The 27627-nt window shown below is 37.5% G+C and overlaps 1 protein-coding gene across 3 annotated transcripts in view; it reads right to left on the reverse strand.

Annotated features, from left to right (window-relative positions):
- Positions 1–27627, reverse strand: part of RABGAP1L (RAB GTPase activating protein 1 like) — a 763170-nt gene that overhangs the window by 240024 nt on the left and 495519 nt on the right. For all 3 annotated transcript variants that reach the window (XM_047704248.1, XM_047704249.1, XM_047704250.1), the window contains exons 16-17: positions 23659–23784; positions 21385–21528 (exon numbers count right to left, since the gene is read on the reverse strand). In XM_047704248.1, coding sequence (XP_047560204.1) covers positions 21385–21528; positions 23659–23784 — 270 coding nt within the window. The remainder of the gene's footprint in view (positions 1–21384; positions 21529–23658; positions 23785–27627) is intronic.

A 27627-nucleotide genomic window follows, 5' to 3' on the forward strand; every position in this document is an offset into this window, starting at 1 on the left:
CACATACTTTTAAATGTATACTTACTGCAAAAGATAAAGGCACATGTGCTAGAGGACAGACACAGCAGCCACAATCCAGAACACTAGCTATTCTAAACATTTCTCATTAAATATATGTCAATTGATATTACACAACTAGTTTGGCTCTTCCAGAATTACCTTTCTAAAACATCTATTTTATCATGCCGTTACCCTGATTTAAACTTTCAGCAGTTTCCCATTATGTAACTGTGCTTTCCAAACTATGGTATGCCAAAGCCAAGGTACAGAGAGCTATGTGTCAGAAGAGGAACAGCCAAATCAAATATGCTGCATTTCTGAGGACAAAATTTTTTTTTAGATAAACAATTTTTACTTGAACATTTGAAAAAAGTTTTTATATTAAAATAGTTCTGGCTCTACTGTGGAACAAAATGCAAAATTCAAAAATGAAATTTTATTTATTTTTTAAAAAGATTTATTTATTTGAGAGAGAGAGACAGAGAGTGCAGGGGGGAAGGGGCAGGAGAGGGAGAAAGAGAATCTTAAGCAGATGTTGCATTGAGCGCAGAACCCCACAAGGAACTTGATCCCACAACTCTGAGATCACAACCTGAGCTGAAACCAAGAGTCTGACGTTTAGCCAACTGTGCCACACTGGTGTCCCTCTCTGATGTCCCTCTGGTGTCCCTGGATTCTCTCTCTCTCTCTTCCTCTTCCTCCACCCCTCCCTCTGCTCATGCACACATGCTGTCTCTCTAAAATAAATAAATTTTTAAAAAATATATGAGAGAGGACTTCATTCATTTACCTATGGTGACTACTCCATTGGACAGTGGCCTTCCCCAGTCTGGATCAGGTGTTCCTTATTCTTATGAAGGGATCTCTCCTAAATAGCACTATTCTGAGTATAATATAAGGTTGAACCATAGGAAATTGCCAATATTCAATATTTTTGATTTATAAATATGGCAAATTCCTATGGGTCAACATAATGTAAGAGTCTTTGTATCAATTTATATCTGATCACCCGCAACCTGTGTCCTTTGGAAAAAAAAATAAACAAAAAAACCCGTGCTTTGTCTCTATCATCAAGTACTGGAACTAGCCTAAAATAAAACACAATAAATGTTGGGTTAGGGCTCAGCCTGGGTCAGTTTGTAGACAGTGAGCATAAGCAAGCATCCAAAGCTCCATATTTTAGAAGAAATACTGGTAATAGAACCCCCTTCTCCTTCAGGTTGAGGCACAAAAGATGACTGTTAGTCATTTGTTAAATGGCATGACATAAAAAGCAGTGGGAAAAGCTAGTCATGTTCATTTTCCTACAGCCCAAATAAAGTATTTGTCTTATAGTATATCATGGGGCTTACATAGAACAAAACCATTACAATCAACCATTCATATAAGTGTAGAATTTTTAAGCTTGACCATCTATTTTTATGGCCAAGGAACGAAACAGGCTAGTCAAAGTAATAGTGCCTATCAAGAGAGCCATAAAGAATTAATTGAGTATCAAAGCCACACTTCTCTTTTTTAAAAAAAGGGTATTTGTGACTCTGAGCTTTAAAAAGTTTTGATACTTTGAGGAAAGAAGTTTTAGATTTTTTTTTTACATTTTATTTATTTATTTGACAGATAGATTATAAATAGGCAGAGTGGCAGCGGGGGGTGGGGGGAGAGCAGGCTCCCTGCTGAGCAGAAGCCCGATGTGGGGCTCGATCCCAGGACCCTGAGATCATGACCTGAGCTAAAGGCAGAGGCTTTAACCCACTGAGCCACCCTGGCATCCCAAAGTTTTAGATTTTTTTTTTTAAGATTTTATTTATTTATTTGACAGAGATCTCAAGTAGGCAGAGAGGCAGGCAGAGAGAGAGAGAGAGGAGGAAGCAGGCTCCCCACTGAGCAGAGAGCCCGATGTGGGGCTCGATCCCAGGACCCCGGGATCACCACCCAAGCTGAAGGCAGAGGCTTTAACCCAGTGAGACACCCAGGAGCCCCTAGTTTGTTTGTTTGTTTGTTTGTTTTAAGATTTTATTTTTAAGGAATCTCTACATCCATCATGGAACTCAAATTTACAACTACCTGAGATCAAGAGTCACACACTCTACCGCCTGAGCCAGCCAGGTGCCCTTAAGTTTTAGATTTTTAAAAGAGATCTTTAGACACTAATTTAAAAAGATATACACACCCATTTGTTTATTGCAGCATTATTTACAATAGTAAAGACACAGAAGCAACCTAAATGTTCAATGATAGACAAATGGACAATTAAATAGACACACACACACACACACACACACACACACACAGGGATATTATACAGTCAAATAGGATGAGTTCATGCCTCTGTGACAACACGGATGACCTAGAGAGTGCTATGCTAAGTGAAATAAGTCAGATGGAGAAAAATAAATGCCATATTATTTCAATCATGTGTGGAATCTAAAAAACAAAACAAATGAACATGACAAAAAGCAGAATCAGACCTCAAAATACAGAGAATGAATGGATGGTTGCCAGAGGAGAGAAGCGGGGGGCAAAATGAGTGAAGGGGAGTGGGAGATAGAGCCTTCCAGTTATAAAATGAGTATGTCCTGGTAATAAAAGGCACAGTACTGGGAAGGTGGTCGATGACCTTGTAATAGCACTGTATGTACAGATGGTAGCTACACTTGTGGTGAGCATTGAATCACTATGTTGTACACCTGAAATTAATCTAATACTGTATGTCAAGTCTACTCAAAATTTTTTGTAATCGAACAGGTGATGCCCATTAGAAAAGGTAGCTCCAAGATCTGGTCTGTATTGATAGGATTGGAGGTACAGAGAAAGAGCTAGAATTGGGGTCCAGGAGGATCTGGAGCCTCTAGGGAGCAAGCAGTGGAGGCCCCTAGGTAAGGGAAGAAGCGAAGGGGAGTAGAGGTCCCTGGGGGCTGTGGAGACTCTGACTGAGGTGGCTACCTGTGTCCCAAACTCCTATCCATGAGGTATCAGGAGCATGATTTTTGTTATATTCTAGTACTACCTGCACTATTGTTGACTCTGTCTTTCTGAAAATGACTATATTTTAAAAGGAAAAAAAGAGATTTTTCAGCTATATATGTATGTATGTATATATATATATACACACACACGCGCGGAATACTATTAATCATATATGATATTCTGCCTTAGAAAGGTAAAAATCGGATATGCCCCTGAAGAGCCTGTATTGGAACAAGGCAGATTCATCTTCGTTCCCCCTACTTGGTAACTGCTAACTCTAAAAAGAGTTCATCTTGTTCTTTGCCTCAATCTTCATGAAATAAAATATCTGCCCATTTTTAATCATAATTGGTCTGCTGCAGCGCTGCTGTGAAACAAATCTGGTCCAGATACTACTGCCAAGGAAGTTTAGCTGTTAAAACACTCATCTGTTCTCTGTCAACTTGGCTTTGTTGATGGGCCAACAGTAACATCTGCTCAAAATAGCCTTGAAGAAATCAACAGACCAAGGTTTTTACCCCCAGAATCAACATTAAAAGTGCAGCAACCACAGAAACATTGCTGGATATTTCCCTTAAGATTTGCGTTTCTCTGAATTCATTATCTTAGACTATTATTTTACTTCCTAGAATTTGCCAAAGTCACGAATTCTAAGAAACGAAAAAGCGTACTATCTCGTGCCTCTCCAGCACATTCCTCTCAATTCTCCAAAGGACTAGGCCTGTACCATTCACTAGCTTCCATATGGAATGGAAAGTGCTCCCCCAATCACTCTTAGCTACTGCTGCTACTGGGGATTAAAACTGCCAAAAAGCATACAGCCTGTGGCCTAAACACACTGCAGTGTGTAAGTACATGGAGCTGTCACATCAGCATTTCTTAAAATTTAAAAAATTTTAAAACCTGGGAACATTTGTTAACCACGCAGATTTCTAGGGTCATATCTTCAAAGAATCTAGAGGCTAAGATGGGTCTATGGAATTTGCATGTTTAACAAAGACTTCTCAGTCTTCCCAAGTTGCTTTTTTTCCCCCCAAGTAGAACGGGGAACATTTGTTGTTGTTGTTGTTGTTTTAATTTTCTATTTTTATTTTTTTAAGTTTTTATTTTAATTACCCGGTGCTCATCATGACAAGAGCATTCCAAAATCCCCATCACCTATTTCACCCATACCCCACCAACCTCCCCTCCGATAACCGTCAATGTGTTCTCTAGAGTTAAGCCTCTGTTTCTTGGTTTGTCTTTCTTTTTTTTTCGTCCTGAGCTCATTTGTGTTGTCTCTTCAGTTCCACATATGACTGAAATCATATGGTGTTTGTCTTTCTCTGACTGACTTATTTCACTTAGCATTATACTTTCTAACTCTCCATCCATTTTTTATGGCTAAGAACTATTCCGTTATATATATACATCACATCCACGGACCTTTAACATTCCAGGCTTCAAGGCCCCGCTGGTTATGAGAACTCATGAAATTTGGACCCTCTTGCTTTCCCAGGCAACAGCTATGGGGAATTGTCTTCCCTGTGTATTCCCCTACGTGCTAGTCTGACTCTCGCCCTTCTGAGTGACTGCAGTTCCTTCCCCATCACAGTAGACAAGATCCAATTCTCTGCCAGGTTGTATTTCTGCATTTCCTATTCTCTTTGATGTGGCCTCTTCCCATCTTTAGCTGTGGAACTTGTTCTGTCGGTCTTCAGATTGATTTCTGGGGTATTTAGGATGATGTAATAATTACCTAGTCATATTCGTGGAATGAGGTGAGCCTAGGGTCTTCCTACTTTGCTGCCATCTTCCCCTCTCTTCCACCAAGTTATTTTTAAAATTAAGATAGAATTCAAATACCACAAAATTCACCCTTTAAAAGTGTACAATTCAGTGGTTTTTAGTATATTTATAAGACTACAACCATCCCCACTATCTAATTCCAGAATATTTAATCATCCCAAAAAGAAACCTTATACTCATTAGCATAACTCCCCAATCCCTGCCCCCCAGCTCCTGGCAATGACTCATTTACTTTGTCCCCAAGGATATGCCTGTAAATTTCATATAAATGAAACAAAACAACATGTGGCCTTTTTTTTCTGGCTTCTTTCACTTCACATAATGTTTTCACAGCTCATCCATCTTCTGTCATGTATTAGAACACCATTCCTATTTATGGCTAACTAATATTCTATTACATGGATATACCACATTTTGTTTATTCGTTCATCAGTTGTTCGACATTCCAGTTGTTTCCACTTTTCAGTTATTATGAAAAATGATGGTATGACCATTCACATACAAGGATTTTTTGTTTTTATTTTGTTTTGGTTTGGGTTTTGGTAAACCTATGATTTTAGTTCTCTTGGGTATGTACATAGGAAATGAATTGTTGGGTCATATGGCAGCTCTATTTTTAACTTTTTGAGGAACTTCCAAACTGCTTTTCAAAGTGACTGTACCATTTTACACCATCACTAGGAATTTGAGGGTTCTAATTTTTTCACATTTTCAGCAACACTAGTTTTGTCCCATCTTTTGCATTCTATCTGTCCTAGTAAGGGTGCATCTTGTTAAAGATGCATCATGCTCATCATGTTAAACATTTTTCTCATGTGCTTATTGGCCATTTGTATATCTTCTTTGGAGAAATACCTATTCAGATCCTTTGCTGACTTTTAAATTGGGTTATCTGTGTTTTTATTTCTGAGTTGTGAGGATTGCTTATATATTCTAGATACCAAACCCTTAACAGATATGTGATTTGCAAAATCTTTTCCTCACTCTGTAGGTATTTTCACTTTCTTGATGGTGTCCTTTGAAATACAAGTTTCTCATTTTTCTGAAATCCAACTTACCTACTTATGTGTTGTTGCTTGTGCTTTGTCATATATCTATCTATATCTATCTATATCTATATCTATATCTATCTATATCTATATCTGTCTAATCAAAGGCCATGAAAATTTACAGCTAGATTTTCTACTAAGGATTTTATAGTTTTAGGTCTTACAGTTAGGCCTAAATCCATTTTGAGTTCTTATATACAGTATGAAGCAGGACACAGTTTCGTTCTTTTATAGGTTAACATCCAGTTAACCCAGCAACCTTGTTGGAAAGAATATTCTTTCCTTATTGAATTGTCTTGGCGCTCTTATCAATTGCTCACAAATGCATATTTCTGAACTTTCACTTCCAATCCATTAATCTGTGTATCTATACCTATGCCATTGCCACACGATTTTGATTACTGTAGCTTTATACAGGGAAACCTTGTTGTACTGTGCTTTGTTTTATTGCATTTTGCAGATATTGTGCTTTTTACAATTTGAAGGTCTGTGGTAAACCTGTGTGGAGCAAGCCTATTGGTACCGTTTTCCAAACAGCATTTGCTCACTTTGTCTCTGTATCACATTTTGGTAATTCTCACAATATTTCAAGCTTTTGATATAGTATATTATTATATTTGTTATGGTGATCTGTGCTCAGTGATTACGACTTCCTGAAAGTTTAGATAATGGTTAGCATTTCAGCAATAAAGCATTTTTAATTAAGGTATGAATTTTTTAGAAGACATAGTGCTACTGCACACTTAACAGACTACAGTATTGTATAAACATAACTTTCCTATGTACTGGGAGACCAAAAAAATTCATTTAATTCACCTTGTTGCGATATTTGGTTTATTGCAGTGGTCTGGAACTGAACCTATAATATCTCTGAGGTATGCCTCTGAGAATGGAAATTGTACCCCAATCCCCGAAATTATTCTGAAAAAAGCTGTTTATGAACTACATTTTGAGAAATATTGACTTATGACTTCAAGGACACCTACACTTCTATGCAATCTCTTCTTTCATTTCTTTTCTTTCCTCTTTTCTTCTTAAGATTTTATTTATTTATTTGACAGATAGCACAACTAGGCAGAGCAGCAGGCAGAGGGGGAGGGAGAAGCAGACTCTCTGCTGAGCAGGGAGCAGGGAGCAGGATGCAGGACTCGATCCCAGGAGTCTGAGATCAGGACTTGAGCTGAAGGCGGACTCTTAACCAACTGAGCCACCCAGGCGCCTCTCAAATGTCATATTTCTATAATAACTATAAATACAACTTCTGCAATATGGGCTTCTAAAATAAAAATATACTAAATAAAAAAATCCTAGCCTTGCTACATTTAAAAAAATAAATAAAATAAAAATACACTAATTAATTCATCACAGTTTAGAAACTCACCCACCGCCTCCGCATTTCCCCCAAGAAAAGAATAACATTTCATCTTGTTATTTATTTATTTATTTATTTATTTATTAAAAGATTTTATTTATTTATTTGACAGAGAGAAATCACAAGTAGGCAGAGAGGCAGGCAGAGAGAGAGGAGGAAGCAGGCTTTATTTGACAGAGAGAAATCACAAGTAGGCAGAGAGGCAGGCAGAGAGAGAGGAGGAAGCAGGCTCCCCGCTGAGCAGAAAGCCCGATGAGGGGCTTGAACCCAGGACCTGGGATCATGACCTGAGCCGAAGGCAGCGGCTTAACCCACTGAGCCACCCAGGGGCCCCTCATCTTGTTATTTAAATCAGAGGTCACAAACCATTAGCAACCTTTAGCTGACTTTAGTCTGATGATGCATTCTGTTCGGCCACACAGTATTTTTACAAATGTTATTTGAGTTCCTTTATATGAATCACATACTCTCCAATTCATATCAGTCCCCACTATTCTGGATTATGTTATACCCAGCCTATTTCACTCATTTTTGCGCATTTGAGTTCATACCTGATCTAAACAAATCCTTAAAACAGTTTCATTAGGGAAAGTAGAAGAAGTTCTGGATCTTTTATTTTGTTGTAACCAATGCCCAATTTCTTCAAGGATTTTATCCAAATGCTAGATTAAATTCAACGATCTTTTCTTGAATTTAGAAAGATTTAACAGATGTTTGCTGACTAGCAGTAGTTCTATGATTTGAAAAATCAGGTAAAGGAGGGTGAAATTCCAGTAGGTTCAAAATATTTTTATCAAATGTAGTAAAAATTCCAAAGTTGAAGAGTGTCAATATAGTGGGTAAAATGTAATTCAGGCCTATTAGTAAATTTCAGATAAATCCAAATTTATCTTTACCCAAGAAAATAAAAAACTGGTTCCTATTTCTTAGAGGAAAATATACAGATTAAAAAAAAATGTTGGCTGGCACAATTTTAAAATGTCATTTTAGGGGCACCTGGGTGGCTCAGTTGGTTAAGCATCTGCCTTCAACTCGGGTCATGATCCCAGGGTCCTGGGATTGAGTCCCACATTGGTCTTCCTGCTCAGTGGGGAGTCTGCTTCTCCCTCTGCCTCTTCCCCCTCCCCGGCTCATGCTCTCTCTTTCACTCACTCTCTCTCTCTAAAATAAATAGATAAAATCTTTAAAATAAAATAAAATAAAATGTCATTTTAAAGGTAGAAATAAGGATAGCCTCAGAGAACCTACTGTGCAATAAGGAAATTTGGCCCTTCCCCTGAGATAGCACTGGTACTTAAGACTACCATATAAGCTGGGGCTGTAGTTTCACCATGACCTTCTCTTTTTTTCCATACCTCCTAAAAAGGGATTCACGCAGACTGCTTGAGGTCTCTACCATCCTCATACTCAGCCTAATACAGCTGGAGAATACTTTGCTGTCAGAATAGTATATGATGACAAAGATCCTAAAAATGAATGGAATTATGGAATGGATGGAATTAAATGTTAAGAGTTAGGCAGAGTCCAATTGTGCCATCAGATGAGCCGAACAACATTTTTACTCCTCTCTCATCTTCTTCCTGGGGCAGAACATATCCTTCCTTTTCCTTTTGGGGCCGAGCACATACTAACCTAGGATAATAGAAGTGGGTCTTTTATAATACAAGCTTAGAAAAAAAAATGAAGTAGAGATTTTTAAGAACAAAGTTATGCCCACAGGTCACCATCTTGGTAGAGGGAAATGTCTGGTGATCTTACATGTGGTAGATCCCAAGGGCCAGTACTACCTGTTTTCTTTCAGAGTCTTTTCAGCCTGGTTGGATTGGAAACATTCTCTACAGTAAAATCAGGAAAAGCTTAGTAACTGAATCCCAGGCCAAAACAGAAGAAGAGGAGAGAAGCCCACAGGGCAAAGGAGTAAAAGCAGAGGTGAAAGATGGAGTCTTAGGGAGATAACTCAAGAGAGAGGAAGCTTCACAGAGAGGTTCCCCGAGTCACCAGGAAACAGGTGGCTGGAAAAGAGTCAGGTGTTACCTTTGAGGACCAGGCGGGATAGAGACAGAATCACAGAGAGGAACCCCACCTCTCCTGAATCCCTACTCAAGGTGAATTTTGTAATAGGTACCTTGAGCCTGCAGAGAAGACTTACTCCGCACATCCTTCAACACTCACTGGTATAACTGATCAGCGAACACTTGAGACTTTTCTGTTCTTTCATAATGCACTGTATCATCATGCTCTTCTGGGATTAAGAAGGAGATTCTCACAAAACAAGCAGTATTTCTATGTGTTGTATAATCAGACATAAACAGAAAGCAACTAACTCATTTCTGAAAAAAATATCTGGGACAAGAACTGGACATTTCTAGATAGGTGCATACACAAAGTAATATATCTTCCAAAGGTGACCTGTATTTCAGGGCCTGTTAATTTTGTGTATTTCAAGGTTGACTCATGCTATCTGAATATGTTCAGCATGTTAGCTTCAACCCATAGTCACTGATTTTAAGCCATTTACTTCTCAAGCGAAAAGGCAACTTAGATAAAATGTGCTTTGATTCTATTTAATAAAAAAAGAGCATTTAGAGGGTTTTATCAGTACTACTGGATATCTATCTTTCATCCTCTTGGAAGAGTCCTATATTAATATTAATAAGTGACTTGGAAACAGAGATTCTAAATACTAAGATTGCACTAATTTTTCTCTGTATTAAGTATTCTTGTAGACAACATGGAGTCTTCCCTGTCAATTCAAATAAACAAGAGAACTGGTCAGAAGTAGATGTATCTGGGGCGCCTGGGTGGCTGAGTGGGTTAAAGCCTCTGCCTTCGGCTCAGGTCATGATCCCAGGGTCCTGGGATCGAGCCCTGCATCGGCCTTTCTGCTCAGCAGGGAGCCTGCTTCCTCCTCTCTGTCTGCCCACCTCTCTACTTGGGATCTCTGTCTGTCAAAGATATAAATAAAATTTTTAAAAGGAAAAAAAAAAAGAAGTAGATGTATCTACCTCATTTGGGATGTTGGAGAACAACTAGACTGTGATCACTAAATACCGTAAGTAAGAAACAACTACCAGACTGTGACACAGCCTATACTGCAGTCCAGGAGGTCAATGAGCCAGGGGACTATGCAGGAAACTGTTCAAGTATGGAAAATTTCCTGGCATTATTCCTCAGCAAAAAGAGCATAATGGGCTATATTACTAGGACATGGACAAGAAGCAAAATGTCAAATGGACCTCTAAAAAATCAGAGCTTCCGAAAACCCTGGTAAGACCATCCAAAAAGCAAAAGACCAGGAAGTCCTATTATGCTTCTTTTAAACCAATGCAGTCAGCAATTCTAGTAGTGATGGCTAGATACTGTTTGTCTCGATATAATTAACAGGCCCTGGGTAAATATGAAAAAGGTCAAACCACTGTTTAGTTAAACATGCCAAACAAGGGATACTGATGGTAAAGTTCTTGAAAAGGAAAACAGAAAAATACCAGGGTCATTAGAAGAAGCATTTCATGTTGCAATTCTAATAGACCTGAGAAGGACCACCTGGGATATATGAGGTCAACAGAGTCTTGGATCCAGAAACCCTAGTGATGTTGAGAATTGGTAAGACTCCAAACTTTAAATGAAAGTAGATAATGGGGGTTTCTTAAAAGAGGCAAAGACCACTGTTCTGTTTGCATTAAAGATGGGCAAGAATAATAAGACTATCTGCCCGGAGTGCCTGGGCGGCTCAGTTGATTAAAGTATCCAACTCTTGATTTTGGCTCAGGTATGATCTCAGGGTCCTGGGATCAAACCCTATGTTGGGCTCTGTGCTCAGCATGGAGGCTGCCTGTCCCTGTCCCTCTGCTCTTCCTCCACACCCCCTACCTCAAATAAATAAATAAAACTGTTAAAAGAAAAAAGTGAAGGCTGAGAGTTTGTCAGCAAAAATTGGGTATTAATAAAACTGGATGGTGAAGGGAAGCAACTACTCTCCAAGATCCCACTTCCGGCTGTTACCATATGACAGACTTTCTTTCTGTATTGTACAATCTATATAACTTATAAATCAGAGGACTGTTACTAATGATTGCAATGGATATATTTAAACAATTATGTTAGAAGATGCTTTCACAATCCAATTTCCAGACAATGGGAAGCATTCAAATACTTATATAGACTTGCAAATAATCATTAAAATAACATAGATCAAAATTACACATGCTTTTATTCAAAACCCTACTGAAAAATCTGTACCATGAAAATTATTTGGAACACTGTTACCCCTTCAACCATAATTTTCAGACCATAATTTTTAAGATTATACCCTGTATTAAAACTGTGTGACTCCCCATTCTAATTTAAAAACTATCTCTGGACTAGGTGTTTTTGAGATTTGTTTGAGAATTTTATTTAATACATTTTATATTTATCAAATGCTAGATTTCAAAGCAGTCAATACTAAGAATTTTGGTGCGTGGGGTATATGCACACTAGAAATGTTCTGTTGTGCTGTTTTCTGCAAATGGTTTCTCAGAAAATGAGCCTCCACGTACAGCTCTTGCTGAGCCGGCTGTCAGTCATACGACTGACTCAAGGCTACCCCTTTCCTCAGCATATTCAATAAGACATGGACAACTAGCCTAAGGTGGAGCATACCTAAGATCTAGGACCATACAAGCTATCTTAAAATGGGAGCAGGACTAGTGAGGTTATCCCTCTAGAATTTTAGCTAAAAAATATAAGGAGATTTTCAAGAACCGCTGATCCTAGAGTTGAACAATCACGGCAAAACTTTCTGAGATACCATAGACTCCACAAAGAAGTAAGGAGGGAGAGAAGGGAGAACATTCAATTCATATAGAGCAATAAAGAGTAAGAGAGATGAGCGCCTGGAGTTTCTGTGGCACCTGTCCTTCCTGAGGTCTACTTGTTCATCTTCTCCTGGATTCTCTTTATACTTATAACAATCCCCCACTGTACTTGGGCTACTATGTCTGGGTTTCTGTTTCTTAAAATATCTTAATTAAAACAGAAGGAATTTCCAAATATATTTTTTTTCTCTTAAAACTCAAGAGCAAAGCCATTTTTCAGCCTATAGGATTTCACAAAAACATTCAAATGAAGATGATAAGAATAAACTTGCCCATTAATTCTGCATTTCTATTTTCCTTCAACAGATATTCCTTGTATGTTCACAAGTTGATTATAAGATGTATATATAGTAGTGCACAAAAGAGATATGCCTTCTCTTTTCAGAAATTTATAATCTAGTGAGAGAAATAGGCATTTGAAAAGTAATACACAGTAAATAAATAAAAAACCACTAACTACAGGGCGCTATCACAGAAGGCCAAAAGTTTAGACTACTTAAGAATGACTGATCAGGAAAAACTTTTTAGAGGAAGTAACATTTAACACTAGGCCTGAAGAACTTAGCCAGAAGGGAAAGAATATGCACACATTTTTGACCTGAAAAGACCCTAAATGTTCCAGAAACTAAAAGAAGGCCAGTGATGAAGTACAGTAGGAGGAAGACTGACCCAAGGGTACCACTGGAGAGGAAGGAGGGGGAAGATTATGGGCAAAGTGAAACAATGTGAGTTTTATTAGAGGGAAACCACCCAAGGGTTTTCAGCAGAGGAATGACTCGACCTGATCTCTGGATGATATGGAGAAAAATGGGATAAGAGAAGGTCAAATGGAAAGAATAGTGAGGAGATAATTGAACAGTACATGTGACACTGGTTTGTAGATGGAAGATAGCTTTCTAAACCTATTTTAAGTAGTGGACTTCATAAACCAGTGAGTACAATATTTTTCAAATATGTTCAATTATAAGTTTCTCAGAGATACACATATATGCAATAAAAAACACAGAAACATTCAATTCTGTATAATGGTTCATGTGAGGAAGGCAAAGGAGGGGGGTATTCCCTGGGAGAGGGGGTTAATAATATACAAACTAATCTTGTTCATATTATTTTGTTTCCTAACCAGGGAGATAGATATATAAGCGTTCATTGTATGCCTTAATGCCTTTAAAAATGTTTCAAATGTTAAATCAGAAAAATAACAGAATATGTTTAATTATTTTATTTAATCCATGCTACACAGTTTACCTACAATGAGCTTTCTGCAAGAAAAAAATACTATAAAGTAACTTTAGTTATTCCAATTCATGATAAACTGAAAGAATTTTATTGGAAAAAAAAACTGTTATCCTATAACTTTAAGTCAGTGATATATGTTCTGAGTATGAGAACTATTCACACATAATTAGATGCTGTGGGTTATTAAACAGGTTTGAGATATATAAAGTCTTCAAGAGTCCCCAAAGTAATATGGGTTTGATTCTACTAAAACAAAATACCACTCCCATTTTTAACAGTAAACTTATATCTTTATTTTACACTTTTTTTTTTTTTTTAATTTGACAGAGATCACAAGTAGGCAGAGAGGCAGGTAGGCAGAGAGACGGGGGGGGGGGGGGGGGGAAGCAGGCTCCCTGCCATGTACCTTTATTTTAAAGGACTAGGTTTGACATGCTTATTCCTCCACTAGTCATTTTTCATAATTATTCCACCCTCCATAATTTCCTAAAGATTGACCTTCAATGTTCCCAAGGGTACCAGAATATGCTTCTAGAACAAACACTGCAGAGAAATCGTAATCCAAGCATTTCCAGAATAAAGCATGCAAGAGTAGCCTGCCCCAGTCACTCCTCAACATCACTTGTCCCCAAGATGCTCCCTGAAGCGTAGAAGCTGCATAATCAGCCACCCTTCCCTTTCACCACTACGTTAAATGAAAATATTATCAATAAACCCCCAGATGATCCATCAGCACATCCTGTCCTCTCTACTTTTAAAATCTGTTTAGAATTCAACCGCTTCTCACCATGTTCACCACCACTAACTTGGTCTAAGTAACCCAGGTTATGCCTCATAACTGGTCCCCAACTTTTCCCTTTGTACTCAATAGTGCAACCTGAGTGGTAAGGATAAAATATATATCAGAGATTACCATCCTATACTTAAAACTGTTCTGCGGATTCCCATCTCGGTCCAGTAAAACCTAAATTATCTACAATGGTCAAAAGTCCCTATTAAGACCTGTTGCATTTCTCTTCCTTCATCTTTTCCTATAGCACTTAACACTTCTGACAGATCATAATTCTACTTAGTCATTTGTTTATTGTCTGTGTCTTCCACAAGGATAAAAAAAATATAATGAAGAGAAGAGTTTTGCCTCCTTTTCTTTACTGTTACATCCCCAAACCTGAATGGTGTCAAGCATTTAGAAGCAGTTCAATAAAAGTTTGCTGAATAAATGAATGAGAGTGAATATTCCTTTAAAATCATGGGGAGCCTGGATGGCTCAGTCGGTTAGGCATCTGCCTTTGGCTCAGGTCATGATCCTGGGGTCCTGGGATTGAGTCCTGCATTGGGCTCTCTGCTCAGCAGAGAGCCTACTTCTCCCTCTCCCTCTGCCTGCCTCTCTGCCTATTTGTTATCTCTCTCTCTGTCAAATAAATAAATAAAATCTTTTTAAAAAATAAAATAAAATCACAGGAAGCACAGACCATGGTCTGCCATTTAAATGTGAGGCTTTGACTTCTGTAATGTCAAAACTAATGCAAACGCAAGAAGAGCCGCAAGACAACTGATGTGAGAACCATAAAATCCTTGTAGGTGAGAAAGAAGTTAAAATCCAGAAACGAGATTTGAGAAAGTTTTTTTTTTCCCTAGTCCTGAAGATTTCTATTGATAAGAAAAACTTTAAAATAATCTTAACCATATTTATTGGTTGGTTAAAGTTTTTTTCCCCTACTCTTATAGCCAAATACTACTCTCTCTTTTTTTTTTTTTTTAAGATCTATTTATTTATTTGACAGACAGAAATCACAAGGAGGCAGAGAGGCAGGCAGAGAGAGAGGAGGAAGCAGGCTCCCCGCGGAGCAGAGAGCCCGATGCGGGACTCGATCCCAGGACCCTGAGATCATGACCTGAGCCGAAGGCAGAGGCTTTAACCCACTGAGCCACCCAGGCGCCCCGCCAAATACTACTCTTAAAGTTTTTACAAAATTCATGTTTATGTCCCTTATGCTCATTCTAATACATTTTAAATTCAACATATTACTTGATAAAGACTTCAGCTAATGCTAGTATGGTAATCATATTGCACTATAGAAATGAATCCGATCGGGTGCCTGGGTGGCTCAGTGGGTTGAGCCTCTGCTTTCGGCTCAGGTCATGATCTCAGGGTCCTGGGTTCGAGCCCCACATCAGGCTCTCTGCTCGGCAGGGAGCCTGCTTCCCCCCTCTCTCTGCCTGCCTCTCTACCTGCTTGTGATCTCTGTCTGTCAAATAAATACAATCTTTAAAAAAAAAATGAATCAGATCAACACATTGCATACCTCAAACTTACACAATGTTATGTGTCAGCTGTATCGCAATAAAAAATTCAAATATTACTGTCTGAGGGAGAAAATGGGGGCAAGGAATAAGAATATTATATAATGAATCTACTCTACAGCTTCAGAAAACTGTTTCGAAAGGGGGTACATACTTGGTGGTATTTAATTAAATATTGGAGTACCGCACTGTCATTTTTCTCATCACCCTAAGAAGAAAGGAGAGACAAGAAATATATTCTAATTTGAAGGGTCAATGATTTTCTTATATTCCACGAAATATCAAGTTACTATATAAAGCTGAATATAATTTGATACTCTAAAAATTGAACTATTGGGGAAGAGTCACCTTCAAACATCATCTGTCAGTTATCTTGTCAAGACTAAAAGAAATACTGTTTTTTTTTTTTTTTCTATGTCTTCTGAAAGAAAGCAGAAGAAAAAAATACCTTTGAGGACTACTTGAGTCATTAGTCAACTAATAGAATTAGAAATAAGGAGAAGGGAGTTGAGGGAAATTGGAAGGGGAGGTGAACCATGAGAGACTATGGACTCTGAAAAACGATCTGAGAATTTTGAAGGGGTGGGGGGTGGGAGGTTGGGGGCACCAGGTGGTGGGTATTGTAGAGGGCACGGATTGCATGGAGCACTGGGTGTGGTGCAAAAATAATGAATACTGTTATGCTGAAAAAAATAAAAAAAAATTAAAAAGAAAAAAAAAAGAAATAAAATAAAATTATAAAATAGAATTAAACTTCCATTAAGGTCAATGGCTAAAATTTTGGTTTTAGCAAAAAAGCATCTCAACTAGAGGGAAACAAAGGTGGTTAGAAAGGTAAGAAAGAACCAACAGCTAGTTAACCTACTCTCTTAAGAACCTCTGGTGTGGGACGCCTGGGTGGCTCAGTTGGTTGGACGACTGCCTTCGGCTCAGGTCATGATCCCAGAGTCCCGGGATCGAGTCCCGCATCGGGCTCCCAGCTCCACGGGGAGTCTGCTTCTCTCTCTGATCTTCTCCTCGCTCATGCTCTCTCTCACTGTCTCTCTCTCAAATAAAATAAATAAAAATATTAAAAAAAAAAAAAAGAACCTCTGGTGTTATCTAGCTCACGGAAAAAACTGAGAGGCAATAAAAGAGCTATATAGATGGACAGAGCAGAATGGAGGGTTATATTACTAACTGGGTATTTACTATGTAGTAGGCACAGTGCTAAGCACTTCATATTCTCATTCAATCCTTAAGATAAACCTGGGAGATAGGTTTTGTTAGCATCATTTTACAGAGAAACAAACCGAGACATACACAGGTAAAGTAAACATAAACAAAGTGATGCAGGAAGGGTTAAATAAAAAAACCAAATATCTTAACTCCAATGTTAAACTGTCTCTATGTCGCTCCTTCTGTAACCGAATACACTGCTGGACTTTTCCCACAGATGAACTTCTCTCGTACAAGCACAGAAGTGAGTCAGCTCTTAAATCCAGCTCTTAGTTCTCAACTGGATGCAACTTCAGAGATCAAGTCAATGAGTTTTCACCTAAATGAGTGTCATTTTGTTCCATATTCATGAACTCTAATCTGATCTAGGATCTGCCCTCTAAAAAAACAAAACACAGTAAAATAAAAACCTGCCTTTGATCACAAGGAAGACTTCCACCGAATAAAAACAACTCAAAAGGTAATGCTCAAAATACTTTGAAAAAGCTGCTTGATGGCATCTACTAAATCCTAGTGTGTACATGCCTTAACCCAGCAATTCCACTCCTAGATGTGTACCCACAGAAGTACATTCATATGCTAACCAATAGGCAAGTTCAAGAATGTTCCTAGCAACACTACTTGCAATTACACTCATCTGGAACAACCCAAATGCCCATCAACAATACAATGAAAGAATGGATATATTACAATATATTCATACAGTGGAACAAATGAACCAAACCTAGATGCAACTATTACATGGATAATGTCCAAACATAATGATACATGAAACCTCGATGAGAAGAGTTCATATTGTGTTATTCCACCTAAAGTAAAGTTTGAAATTTGATTAAAAAAACTATCAAAACTCATAATCCTACGGTGCCAGAAGTTGGGACAGTGATTACTCTTCAGAGAGGTAGTAGCCACAGGGGCAGTAAAGGGGAGGAGGGCTCCTGAAATTCACGTAGTTTTTGGCTTTTTAAAAAAATCTGGGTGCTTGTTACATTAGTTATGTTCACTTTATGAAAAACGTAAAAAAACACGTTTTACACTAATTGCTGCACATTTTCTTTTAATCTGTTACACTTCCACAAAAAGTTCTTTAAAAAAGACAATGTTCTATTCTTAGTGAATTAACAGCACAATATTTATACTGTGTTAATACTTTTAGCCTTTTCCTTATCTCCTCATAGAAGCAGACAATAAAATATAGAAGGTTTTGTTCTTTAAAAAAAATTGTTTTAATTTCAATTATTGCCTACACAATAATTTATGGAAAGTTCCATTTATCTCAGCATAATAAGATGTTTTTTTCAAACTCTAGTTTAAAATCCTGCTGTTGGGCATTTCTCCAAAGAAGACATCCAAATGGCCAACAGACACATGAAAGAATGCTCAACATCTCCTAGCATCAGGGAAATACAAATTAAAACTACAACGAGGTATCACCTCACACTGGTCCGAATGGCTAAAATTAACAAGTGAGGAAATGGCAGACCTTGGTAAGGATGCAAAGGGGACCACTCCTACGCTGTTGGTGGGAATGGAAGCTGGTGCAGCCACTCTGGAAAACAGTGTGCAGCCTCAAAAACTTTAAAATAGAGCTACTCTAGGACCCAGCAATCGCATTACTGGGTTTTTACCCCAAAGATACAAATGTAGTGATCTTAAGGGGCATGTGCACCTGATGTTCATAGCAGCAATGTCCACAACAGCCAAACTATGGAAAGAACCTAGATGTCCATCGACAGGTAAATGGATAAAGATGTGGTATATATACATTAATTCATAATGATGAAGATTTGAATCATTTTCCTTAAAAAAAGAGAACATGACAAAAACAAATACACATAGATGATTCTATTTAAAACTATGTTATCATTTCTTTCAGAATATTTTACCATATATGAAAGTCAAGTTTTGATATAAATATTTTATTAACTACAAGAAGGAAAGGGGCAAAGAGAAAACACAGACAGGCAGGAAATAAAAGTTTATCTAAAAATTTCCTTTGCAAAATAATCCTCTGACAAAGATGAGTTAGTATAAAGAATGAATATCCTGATACTGCTCCCAATAAAGTTTATTTTGAACTGTTAAGGGATATTATTATTTATTTCCCTGGTTACCATGATCCTGTGATTACAACTTACTCCGTGTTTTGGAAATCTATGCAACTTCCTTAAATAGCTACAGAGTACAGATTTAAGGGAAGGGAAAGTAGTATCTATGATCTCTTATTAATTTTAACAAGCATTAAGATCTTTCAAATATTATAATTAAATCACAGCTAGCAAGTGATAGTGCTTATAAATTTTCTTTTCCCTTCTGTAAATGTTGCTAATTTTCTTAGCAACTGACATCAGAAATTCAAATATCGTTAAAATAAAATTTACTGAGAAATTGTGAATCTGGGTTCCAGAAGACCCACAGACAATGCTCCAATGTCAGGAATCACTCACATAGAGATGATTTTAGAAAGGCATCACTCCAGTGAACTAGAGGATAGTGTTACTATTGCCATAAATGACAAAGAAATCCAATTTTACTGGTGTGATTTCTATAATGAACATTATAAAACTAACCTAGTATGAAATTAGATAATCTTTTTCATCAAAAAATTTGAAGCAATATTAACTTTTGTAAGCTCCTATTATATATAAAACTGTTAAAATGTCATACCCTCACTTTCCTATTTTTTTAAATACTGTGAAATACTAAACTCAGCTCAGTATGAAATGAATAGGACCTACGAACATTTATTTATCAAAAATAAATTTTAGTATTACTTTAAGATCACAGAAATCAAAGACATAAATTTGGTTTTTACTTTTGAACAGCACTGCACTAAATTTGAGGAGTCAGGAAAGTTCGCCAATGCCTAAATTTGTGTATACAGAGATCACGCCATTTTGACTTTGAATGAGGTTCTAGCTCCTAATTTTGCCTTCTTCCTTTAAGTTAAATTTAGATAGGCATTTTAGAAACTAATTTCTAAGTAAGACAAATAGGAGAGTCAATGTGTTATTAATCAGGTTTGCCAGCTGTTACATATTCAGAATTGGGGAACTTACTCTGTGACCTTCAGCAAGTCACTGAGCCTTTCTTTATTAAAATGTCACAAATGGGGACGCCTGGGTGGCCCAGATGGTGAAGGGTCTGACTCTCGATTTTAGCTCAGGTCATAATCTCAGGGTGGTGAGATCCAGCCCTGCCTCCGGCTCTGTGCTCAGCGGGGAGTCTGCTGGAGATTCTCTCCCACTGCCCCTCCTGTCTCTCTCTTTCTCTCTCTCTGGCTCTCAAATAAAATAAATCTTTTTTAAAAAAATATGTTACAAATGTTTAAAGACCTTACATCTTTACAAAATGCTCTGCAACTTTCAAGGATTGTGTGGCTTCCAGCTAGAACCTCTGACGAGCAGAGCCCAGCGATGCGTGCACAGGAGACACTTCCTGCCGTGGTAGACTGAGAAATCCCAGCCATGCTTTGCGCGGCTTAGGCATTTTTATCTCTTTTAATCGTTTTTTATAATTTGATTAATACGATTGGAATGGTTAAGAAAGGAAATCGTGTATAACAAGTTATGCACTAATACAAAACCGTTTAGATTATGTTAGGCTTATACTTTTGATTACTCTAGCTTTCTAATTTAAGACAGCTATAATTTATATACATTTGTATCCCAAATAAAAAAACTTCTCATATAGCAATCACTGCTAAGACTGTTAAACATTTTGACTGTCAGGATACAAGGTATGCATGTACAATGCTGCTTATTTCTGTAAAAGAGTAAAGTGAATAAATGCAGCCACCTCGGGAACTAAAAACAATACATGAAACAAATCAGATACCTAAGGAATTTGCAAACTAGTTTTTTAAATATTCTGTGAAAATATATGGTAGAGAAGCGTTAGTGTATCACTTCACAATTATCTGGTAGGAGTCTCAAACATCATATACATTAGAAACAGCTTATGAATTGAGGATTAAATTACTGTATAATTAGAAAACAAACTTAGTGGTTACTAGAGGGGAGGTGGGTGGAGGTTAAATAGGTGATGGGGATTAAGGAGTACACCTGTTATGATGAGTGCTGGGTGATGTATGGAGTTGTTGAATCACACTATATTGTACACCTGAAACTAACATAACAGTGTATGTTAACTTTACTGGTGAAAAGAAAAAAAAGGAAAGAAAAGAAAAGATAAAATATAGATTACTATATAATTTCATTTATATTCACTCTTGGAAGTTTAACTACATTACTATTAAAAACACCTGATTTTGAATTCATTTATATAATTTTAAAGGTCCTTTAAATTAGTAATACATTATTACACAGGTAAAGGCTTATTATGAATTTTAATTACACAAACTTAATTACCTACCTTACTTTGTAGGAATTTTACATGACTTAACATATTCATTTCTCACAAATAATAAAATTATAATTAAAATAGTCTTTACTAAAAAATTAAATAGAACTTCCTGGTCAATATTTATGGCTTAATTTATAGGAAAAAATAAAATGAAGACGATTATGACCACTTTAAATAGAAACTATTTTCACTTTTGGCTTAGGTATGAGAGATGCAGTCACTCTACCTCACAGAGCAGTAAGTCGATGATGTGGAAGACCATGCAGAGTGGGAACTTGGCTGTAAAAAGAGTGAGGAACCACTGGGAGGCATACATATGAACTTCCAGATTCAGAACACAAAAATGGTGATGCAGGTCCGGTAACTGCTCCTAAAAAGTCAAAGTGGAAAACTGAGAAGCTTTATTTCCTACCACAACTGTAATTTATGACTAGCTTTCTACGACCACTCTAGATTTTTGGCAAAATTCATTCAATTTTATGTAACTACATGGAAGTGATAATTGGAGATGAGCCTGGGACTAGGATGATTGAGGAAAATAAAGGCAGACTTGTCATGGACAAATAACAAAGATGACCTCTTGCTCACTTGACTGTTCTTGTTTCTTGGTAAATGCTCGCTTTGACAGAATACCTATGGTCTAATGAACGTCATCCCTCCAGAGTCAAGTCCAGCACCTGATCAAATGGGTTGCCTAACTACTTAGGAAAGAAATAGATCTACTCTTTGGAGACCACTTAATATCAACATCATCTGGGATCTGTGCTATCACTTTAGTATATTTTTGGGGTATTGAGACAAACCCCAAACATAACCAGACTTCAAAATAAACTATCTTTGACATTAAAAACTGACAAGCTACAGAAATTGTGCAAGGGTATTATGCATGATATTGGATATCTCCTAAAAATGCCTTGATGCTACCCTAATGCTTTTTTCCCCTCAATTTACATAAGTAAATGCTTGTCAAAAGCAATGAAAGGAAAGCTCAGAGTATTAGCATAGCTGTTCCTATAACTGAAAAGCAAAGACATGTAAAAGCCCACACTAGTTTTGTTTTCATAAATGGATCATAAAAACAAACAAACAAACAAAACTCCCTACTTCCTACACAAAATGCTTTCAGAAAAACACCCAAAGGTACCCATCAGGTACTTTAAGTGGGGTGTCCTAAGGTCATCCAGTCAAAGAATGCTAACACATGCTAAAATGTGTTTGGGTTTTTTCATAGTACCATGAACTTGCTATTCATTTATCAGGTACATTTATTTGACTCTCAAAGCTCTTAAGAATACTGACCTTCGAAAAAATGTAAACTTCTGAAAATAAAAGGTAAGAAAGCGAATAATCCCAAATATTTACTTAGAAGAATTAAATCTCAAAAAGAGCCTATTGCTTTTATTGTCTACAGTTGCCCAGAATCTTCTACACAATCTTTCTTCTCCTGATGAAAGCACATGTGTCATTGTGCTTATAGTTCCCTTAACATCTTTCCCCTATTTCATTTCTTCTTTAAGGTCTTCTACCTTCCAACATTCTCTTCTCCCAGTAAAGTTGTCTTTAATCTCATTGCTAATCCTCTGTCTTCCCTGTTCTAGTCTTCTAGTCTCTTACTGACTTCATGTCCTCTTTATACACCTATGGATCTCCTGACAGGTCAGGCCAATAGGCTCCTACCAGTATCTCTAGTGGTGTGTCCCATTACCTTCCTCCTTAATCACTTTACTTTTCTCCAATATGGAATCAATCCATTCATGTATTTACTTCACATTTCTCTTGGGTTCTCAATACCTCAGATAGAGAAAGCCATATAAGCATGTGACACAGACCCATTATAAATTTAAGATTTTCAACTTCAGGTGGAATTTCAAAGCTACTCAGGAATTCCTTCTATTAGCACTAGTCAATAATCTTGCCCTTGCTCACATCTTTTTTTATTATGTAATATTTTACATATATAAAATAATATGTTCTTCATACATATAAATTTACACAGACATATTGTGAAACAGTAACAAACATTGTTTGAGATCATGAAATTATAGGAGAAAAAATTTTAAATATGTCCAATATTAACATTTATGTGTTTTTTATTCTTTTTCAGTTCTTTTCTGTCCCTTTTAAGAATTCTCTACATGTGGACCTAAATATAGTACTGGGGCTAATTAAGGGAGGGAAAGTTCTTAAGTATTTCAATTTCTATTCTGTAAATATCTTCATTTCTTTACAAATATACTCAGGAATCTTTTCATTGACTTAACTCACTAAATTCACACTTCAAAGTATATTAAAGTTGAATATTTACAATGGAAGACTATTTTAAAAATGATCAAATGGTTAAATAAATATTAACACCAACATAGATACTGGTCAGAAACCAAATATATCTACATTTTTCTGTAGAATTCCATTAAACTTTCATGAATTATTATTGTTCATCAATTTTATTATTTTTTCTGTAACTCAATCCCTGAGTGATAAAAGCCTAATTTTTATTTACCTGTATTAGTCTCTCCAACTGATAGAACTTGCAATGAAGATCTTCAAAGTTGTTTTTGTAGAGATCTCGTAAGCCATAGTCATACATGATTTTCACCAAAACACAGAACGCTTGCTCTTCTGGCATCTACAGGAAAATAGATCCACATAGAACATGGCTAAGTGGCATTTGGCCAGAATGGCAGAAAAGTTCCTTCCTGTTAACAGTCCTCTGTATTAACGGCTAAAGGCCTTAGTGAATGAACTTCTTCAGAGCCAGCCTTCAGCAGCAATACAGATAAAATTTGTGTTCAAACCTTCCAGTTTCCTCACTTGAAATGAACTTTGCTCTTTTGTGAATTTCAATCATCTTATTATTCACTCATTCAGCCATCTTAAAAACAGGTAATACAGTCACATGATTAAAAAATCAATATAATGCAAAAGTATGAAAAGGTAAAAGCCTTACTCCTCTCTGTCTCTGTATCAGAATTCCAGTACCTGGTCCCTACCTCTATGGCATAACTTTGTAACTACACTCAATCATTTTGCATGTATCCTGCTAGTGTTTCTTTACTCAAATAAAAGAATCACACTTATTTTATTTTTTCCCTTTCCTACATAAAAGATAACATTTTTTTTTAAGTTTTTAAAATTTATTTGACAGAGAAAGAGACATCACAAGGAACAAGAGAGGAAGGCAGAGGGGGAGGGGAAGCAGGCTCTTGCTGAGTAGAGATCCTGATGAGGGGCTCGATCCCAGGACCCTGAGATCAGGACCTGAGCTGAAGGCAGAGGCCCATCCCACTGAGCCACCCAAGCACTCCAAAAGATAACATTCTATGTATATTACAAGGCATATTGCTTTTCCCCCCTCAATAATACTCACAAAAGAGGGATTTGTGGGTCAAAGGATAAATGTAATTTTTATTTTGATAGTGAGATGCTGTCTTCCCATAGTCTTCTTGATGTTATTTTCTTTTTACATAAAAAGTTTTTAGGAAAGAATTTTATGAACTTTTATCATTAAGAGTTAAATGATAAAATCTAACATACCCCTTCCAGAGGCATTTTTATCTGAACAGATAATGAAATCTGAAATCCAAGGAAAAAATCTCTAAATTGTGGTATCAATGAACTGAAGGAATTTAGTCAAGATATATATCTAATATTCTAGAAAATACATCAAGCAAACAGAAAAAGATTTTATCCTTAACGCAGTGTCCTAAGATAAAACTATTAAGTAAATATTTACTTTTTTTTTTTTAAATAAAGACTTTATTTTAGAGAGAGAGAGTACACACACCAGCGGTAGGGAGGAGCAGAGGGAGAGGGAGAAGCAGGCTTCTTCCCCCCTGAGCAGGAAGCCCAATACGGAACTCTAGCTGGATCCCAGGACCCTGAGATCAGGACCTGAGCTGAAGGCAGACGCTTAACTAACTGAGCCACCCGGGGCGGGGGGGGGGGGGGGGGGGGGGGGGGGGGTTAAACATTTACTATCAATGTCATTTCTCTGAAAGTCTGACCTTGGCTGATATGGCATCTGACACCTTTGTTAGATTAAATTCTCTGTCTGAATACCTAATTCAAGTAGAGGTCTATTTTATAACCCCCTTCTCTCCTTATTCCCTTTCCATTTCTACTACCCCTTTATTTGTTTTCTAATTAGGGGCCAAATTAGTAAAGTTTGTCTGTAAGGGCCTTTTCAGCCAGAGCAGCCCCACCCCAGTTGAACAGCCATTTTGTTGTTTATGCAGTAAAACTTAAATTGACCCTGCCCCCCTCCCCCCAGGGGAACTTACTTAAAAGCAAATCTGGGAAACCAGTCCCAGGTAACAAAGCCCAAATACAAGGGTGGGTCAGGTCAGGTGGATAATAACCCAAATGCAGGGATGAGTCGGGTCAGGTGGAGACATCCAATCAGTAAAGCGCGCATACTGTCCCCTGGCTACCAAGGAGTGTGGGCCCCACCTTTTGGGCATCTTTTGGGTGCCAATTCTACCCAAGGTGATAGGCTAGTTCAAATAGCTACTATGGGGTGAAATGTAATTTAATTGGCCACCTGTGTGTGGCCAGGCCCAACCACATGGCCTTGCTCTATAAAAGTCAGTCTGTAAGGCAGGGAGGGGTCGTCGCCCTCTCTGTAAGGCCCGTCCCCCACCGGACGGTTTGACAGTTCCTTTGATTCTCAATGCTTGGCGAGAAATATAGCTTTGCTTGACTTTCGCTTTGTATCAGTCTCGCTCCTTTGACCATGAACCCATTATTGGGGGACTCAACATGTCAAACTGAGCTAGAAATCTAACTAGGTTTAGAAATGTAACTTAGGTTGCACTTAGAAATGTAACTACATTTATTTAAATTCCTACACAAATTGGCCACTTCTATTTTCTACTTATAAACCATGAAATACATAAATTAGTTAAATAAAACCTCCTAAAGTTAAGTAAGTACACTTTGCTGTTGTAATTTTGATTCTATAAACATTTGTTTGTTTGTTTGTTTTTAAGATTTCATTTATTTATTTATTTGTCAGAGAGAGAGAGCGAGCACAGGCAGGCAGAGTGGCAGCAGAGGCAGAAGGAGAAGCAGGTTCCCCGCCGAGCAAGGAGCCCGATGCGGGACTCGATCCCAAGACGCTGGGATCACGACCTGAGCCGAAGGCAGCTGCCCAACCAACCGAGCCACCCAGGCGTCCCAACATTTGCTTTTTTTAAATCCTGTTTTATCTGTGAGGTGTTTGGGGCTTTGACCCCCGTTGTTCAAGTTAGCAAATATTTTTCAGCTTATACTAATTTATTCACAATACAAGTACACTGTATTCTTTCCCTCTTTAACAATCGTGTCATTGAAGCTTCAAGAGACACTAACTTGCACATGCACGGTCTACTCCTCCTCCTACTGCCAAGGTCTAAGCCTCCCCTTCTTCCTCTCCGAGCTCTACTAAAATGGCCACACAAAACGGCTCATGTAGGTTAACTGCAGCCAGCCCTAGAGAAACTAATTGAGTTAGTCTTCTTCTTTCTAAGTTCTAGTTGAATCGTTTATCATTTGGTAGTCTACAAAGGGGATAAACCTTTAGTGCTTTGCAGGAGTAAAACCATTAAAGCAAACAAAAGGTTTAAATGCCTTTTGGTATTCACACATGCAGTCACTGAACAGAAGAGATGCATGCACTGTGCTGGGCCCTGAGGATACAGAAGTAACCCTATGGCATCTTCCCAAAGGACTAGTATATAGGCAACTCTCCTTGACTTTGATAGGAACACAAAAATCATGGGATAGGGGAGGTAGGATGTGTAGATGAAAAGTTAGACATCACCATCAGCTAGAGAGCAAGTAGAGGCACTGGGTGAATTAGTCAGGAAAATGACAAATGAACATAAATTTCTGCTTTGCTTTTAGGAATGGAGCTTAAATTCTCCCTTCCTCCCTCCATCTCTCTATCTCCACCCTTCTTCACTCCCTCTTCTCCACTCCCTGTTTCTCTCTCACACAGAAACAATATATTTAATATACGTTCTTCAAAAACAAAAGAATTTTTAAGTTTGAATTTTATTCCCCCAAATAATATGGACAATCCCAGTCTATAACCTTTATTTATTTTTTTTTCAATCTACATTTGGGGGAGTGAGAAGTCTTAGAGCTATTATCCTTCATGTGTAGCTTTAGGCAACATAATTTCTAAATAATGATCACAACAGATAATAGACCCATCACCTCACATACTTAAAATTTTTGTGTGTAGTAAGAACTGTTAAGGTTTCTCTTAGCAACTTTCAAATATACACTATTGTCAACTATAGTCACCAAACTGTTACATATCCAGAACTTATTAATTTTATACCTTATAAGTTGGTACTGTTTCACTCACTCATTTCCCCTACCTCCTGTGGCAACTACCAATTGATTCTCTTTTATGACTTCTTCTTGTTTATATTCCACATATCACTGATAACATACGGTATTTGTCTTTCTCTGTCTGACTTAT

This window comes from Lutra lutra, chromosome 15, assembly GCF_902655055.1.
Source record: "Lutra lutra chromosome 15, mLutLut1.2, whole genome shotgun sequence".
Taxonomy (NCBI): domain Eukaryota; kingdom Metazoa; phylum Chordata; class Mammalia; order Carnivora; family Mustelidae; genus Lutra; species Lutra lutra.